This window comes from Babylonia areolata, chromosome 10, assembly GCF_041734735.1.
Source record: "Babylonia areolata isolate BAREFJ2019XMU chromosome 10, ASM4173473v1, whole genome shotgun sequence".
NCBI classification, from domain to species: Eukaryota; Metazoa; Mollusca; class Gastropoda; order Neogastropoda; family Buccinidae; genus Babylonia; species Babylonia areolata.
This window is the reverse complement of record NC_134885.1, coordinates 31,855,789-31,860,788: the sequence shown is the minus strand read 5'-3', so window position 1 is coordinate 31,860,788 and position 5,000 is coordinate 31,855,789. Positions and strand designations below refer to the sequence as shown.

The 5,000-nt window shown below is 40.0% G+C and overlaps 1 protein-coding gene across 5 annotated transcripts in view; it reads right to left on the bottom strand.

Moving 5' to 3' along the window:
• Window positions 1-3,770: 3,770 nt before the first annotated feature.
• Window positions 3,771-5,000, bottom strand: part of LOC143286542 (uncharacterized) — a 76,039-nt gene continuing 74,809 nt past the window's right edge. For 4 of the 5 annotated variants that reach the window (XM_076594149.1, XM_076594148.1, XM_076594146.1 and 1 more), the window contains one exon: window positions 3,771-5,000. This exon is cut by the window's right edge and continues 38 nt beyond it. In XM_076594149.1, the coding sequence (XP_076450264.1) occupies window positions 4,916-5,000 (85 nt within the window). In that variant the 3' untranslated portion in view covers window positions 3,771-4,915. The other variant, XM_076594150.1, reaches the window with a different exon arrangement.

The window sequence follows — 5,000 nt, the reverse complement described above, 5'->3', positions numbered from 1 at the left end:
TGTAATGATAGCATGGAATGGTAAAATGAATGACAATTTTAATTAGTCGTCTTGTCACATATCTCTTCATTCATTCATTCATTCATTCATTCATACATCCATTCATTCATTCTATTATCATATAATTCATACATTTATTTATCTATATAGGCATATTTGTCTATCTATCCATCTTATCATTCATTTATCTATTTATTCATGTTTTTCAGTATCCTAACCTTTTTCTTGAGTATGTGTTTGTTCACGTATGAGCTTTCACTCTTGCGTGGGTACAATGGGGCGAATTTGTGCGGTGTGTGGGTGAGTGGTGTGGGTAGGGGGGGGGTAGAGCTTGAGGGGGTGGGGGTGAGTGTGTGTGTGTGTGTGCGTGCGTGGGGGGGGGGGGGGGTTAGTGCGTATATGCATTTGCAAATGCGTGTACGTGTGTACGTGTATGATCGCATGTGCAGGCGCGCATGTGTGTGTGTGTGTGTGTGTGTGAGAGAGAGAGAGAGAGTTTGTGTCTGCACGCGTGCGCGCGTGTGTGTGTGTATGTGTCTGAGATCTCTCTCTCTCTCTTTCTCACAGACACACACACACACACACACACACACACACATTAACACGCAAATAAACACATGAATGAGAGAGAAAGATAGACAGGCAGACAGAGAAAGAGAGAGACAGAGACAGAGACAGAGACACACAGAGAGAGGCAGAGAGACAGACAGACAGGCAGACAGAAAGAGATTATATAAGGGAAGAAACTCTTTCTTGCAAGCTTCCATATAGGAAATTCGCTTGGCTCCCCTCTCAAACGTCTGGATGTCAATGTACTGTGCACACACACACACTCACACACACACACACACACACACACACACACACACACACACACACACACACACACACACACGCACGCACGCACGCACGCACACACACACTCACATAAACACACATGCATGCATGCAGACGCATGCATTCGCACACACACACACACACACACACAAAAGCACGCACGCACACACACACACACATAAACACACATGCATTCATGCAGGCGCATGCATTCACACACACACACACACACACACACACACACACACACACACACACACACCGAGGAGATAGAGCGAGCGAGCGAGCGAGCGAGATAGAGAGAGAGACAGACAGACAGACAGACAGAGAGAGAGAGAGAGAGAGAGAGAGAGAGAGAGAGAGAGAGAGAGAGAGAGAGAGAGAGAGAGAGAGAGTAATACCATACCAAATGGACGTACCAAAACTGATAATCGTGTTGTTTTTCTGTGAGATTCTGTCATTTATTCTTTTCTTTTTTTCACTTACAAATGATACCATACTTCCCCCAACACATTCCAGTTTCCGATAATTCTCGGCCAAACAGAATTACGTAACATGATTACACCAATAGGTAGATAAACAGGTAACTGCAAAACAGAAGAAAAATAGCAACTGGACAGAAAACCAATACAGAGCAACCAAACAAATTAATAAATAATTCAGTTAATCGATTAATCAATTCATCAATCAATCAATCAATTAATTGATTGATTGATTAATGAATGAATGAATGAATGAATGAATTATTTTTTTTTATTATTTTTATTTATTTAAAGGCTGACTTATAAATAAACCCAACGCACTGATCACAGCCTACCACTGGTGTGTAAAAGAGCCTTGAATGTAACAGAATGATTATAAGCAGACGGGTAAATATGATAGGAACATAATACACAATGAAAGATGCGCACAGAGAGAGGCAAACTGCTGAATCCACGTTCAGCGACCTTGCGCACACCCGCACACACGAGCATGCTCACAAATGCGTGCACACACACACACACACACACACACACACACACACACACACACACACACACACACACACACACACACACTACAACACAACACAAACGGCGCCGCTAGTACAAAGAAATGTAGACAGACAGACAGACAAACAGACAGACAGAGACAAAGACAGAGACAGACACAGAAAGAGACAGAGATAGACGGAGACAGTCAGATAGAGAGACAGTGGGGGTGGGGGGTGGGGTTGGGGGTTTCGGGCGGGGGGAGGGGGGGTGTGTGTGCCGAGAGAGACAGGGAGAGGAAGAGAGATAGAGGTACACAAAGATAGATGGAGACAGAGACAGACAGACACAGAGACAACAGAGACAGCGCAAGTACAGGAGCACTGATAAGGAAAACAACGTGTACGCAATAACACATAACAATCAGAGGCTACAGTCCACCACAAGTTATCGAATCACCACCACAGGTTATAAAAGAAATCTTGTCACACTAAAACACTGCACAAAAAATGATGTATATATAAACACATAATATGTACATAAACATGCCTAATTTTTGAATGAGCAGTTTTACACGGTAGACGGATAAAAAAACAAACAAACAAATAAACAAAAAACAAAACAAAACAAAACAAAACCCACAACAATATCATTCTACCCCCCCCCCCAAAAAAAAATGTACGTCAACAGTTTTTAATTAAACAAACCAGCCGTGTCAAAACTGGGTTTGCTGATAAAACGACCGTCCTCAAACGATGCAATTATTATTTTTATGTATTGGTTTAGAAGGATATGGGTGGAGAGGGAGGAGGAGGATGTGTGAAGAAGGTAATGGATATGGGAGGAGTAGGAAGCGTGGACATATCAGCACGTACGCATGCACACACACACACACACACACACACACACACACACACACACACACACACACAGTCACACACACTAACATACGCATGTAACTTATATGTGTAATGTCTTGTTGTTTTTGTTTCATGTCTCATTTTAATACAGTTGATTGAATCTTCGACGTCTAATACTATTATTTGTAAAGAAATAAATGAAATAAATAAATTATGAGAAAAGAAAGATGAAGAAAAAAAAAAGAATAGAAAATACAGTTGTGATGTTACAGGGTAGAGAGGGTTGTGTGTGTGTGTGTGTGTGTGTGTGTGTGTGTGTGTGTGTGTGTGTGTGTTTGGAAAGAGAAGGGGGGAGGGGAGGGGGAGGGGGAGGAGGAGAGAGGGATTGGGGTTGGAAATAGGTGGTTGGAGGTGGTGATTGTGACTAGTTTGCTTGTGTGTGTGTGTGTGTGTGTGTGTGTGTGTGTGCGTGTGTGTGTGTGTGTGTGTGAGAGAGAGAGAGAGAGAGAGGAAAGGGCATAATAATCAAACCCATAACTGATGAATCCTTGTGAAATGAAACCGGTGTCATGTCCTACTGAATAAAAATCACCGCGCGCTTTCTGTGTATTTTTTTTTTTTTTTTTTACAGAGGTGTCATTCTATATCTTCATCAGCAAAAAAAAAAAAAAAAAAAAAAAAAAAAAAAAAAAGTAATGCAATGCAAAGAAAAGAACTCCAAATAAAAGAATGGTGACTGGCATACTGCCCTATGGTAAGCTCAGTCTTGATTAACACAGTGAGATGACAGTCTCCACTGCCAAGCATACTCAACAGAAGCAGTCAATGGTGTTTCAGGTGCATTAGGGAAGGGGTGGGTGTAGGGTGTAGGGTGGGGGGGGGGTGGGGTGGGGGTGGGGGTTAGTGGCACACAGGACCGATTACAGCCCACGACACTGACAATAACATGAATCGTCTTATGATAATAATTATGGAACAACATGATCACGTCACCAAAAAAACAAACCAAAAAAAACAACAACAAAAAACACACACAAAAAACAACATGCACGCCCGTTCATATCAGCGGCAAAAAATAAACAAACAAATAAATAAATAAATAAATAAATAAATGAATTAATTAATACTAATAATAATAATAATAATAATAATAATGATCATTATCATCATCATCATAATCATAATAATCATAATGCTAATGATAATAGGATGCGGGTATTCTTTTCAATGCAAAGCTTACTGCACAAATAATCAAATCCCTTTATCATCAACAACAATAAATACAGTAACACTCTTGATAAACAACAACAACAACAACAACCAAAATAAAAGCACCAAGTTTCAGATGTATTCGAATACAAAGACAGAACAAAGCAGAACAAAACAACACAAAACAATACAAGTAACAAAACAACCAAGACCTTTGTAGAATAAACCGAGCTGTCTTTTTTTTTCTTTTTTTTTCTGAATACCATACCACATCGGTGAGCAATTTGTTGTCTGAGCAAACGTTTTCTTATTTTCTTCTTCGTCGTCATTTTCTCTTCATTCGAATAAGACAAATTCAAACTGAAATGAACTAAAATAATAAAACACAATATTTTTCATGTTACTCTAAACCACTTTATATACAATCACACGATGTACGAAACTGCATAATAATCATCAAGTAAATGTATATCATAGTTATTCATCAATCAAAAACACCACAAACCTTGAAAATTAAACTGTGTACACCCATCCCCCCAAAAAAAAGCCCCAAATCGTTGTTCGCAGAACTACGCATGCGCACGCAACATAATAATAATCACAGAAAAAGCAGGAAACAAACGCGGACGGAAGTAGGATTTTGTCCAGTCAGTGAATCGGATATTTAAATCAAATATGCAAGTCAGCAATGATAAAAACAATCGACCTTTACTGGAAAAAAAAGAAGAAAAAAAGAGCTTATTCTGTTGTCCCTAACAACTTCGAAATAAGTTCAGAAAAGAAAACAACTAATATCATTTTAGAAGTGGGGTTTGTCCAATCATAATGACTCTCATGTCCAAACAGAAGCAGACGATACTATATCTGGAAAAAAACAAAACCAAATCCAGTTTCTTCTGTAGTTTCAAACAAATTTCGAAATTTATCCACCAGAAAGAAAGCAAAGAACATCTGTGTGTGTGTGTGTGTGTGTGTGTGTGTGTGTGTGTGTGTGCTCTCAACACCAGCAGAACGTTCCCAGCATGCCAGCGAGTGACGTCAAAACATGGCGGTGCCGGATCGTTGGGGTAAGAGAGACTTGTAGGATTTCTGACGTCTGCGAAGCTCTTCTTTTAGACTCTGG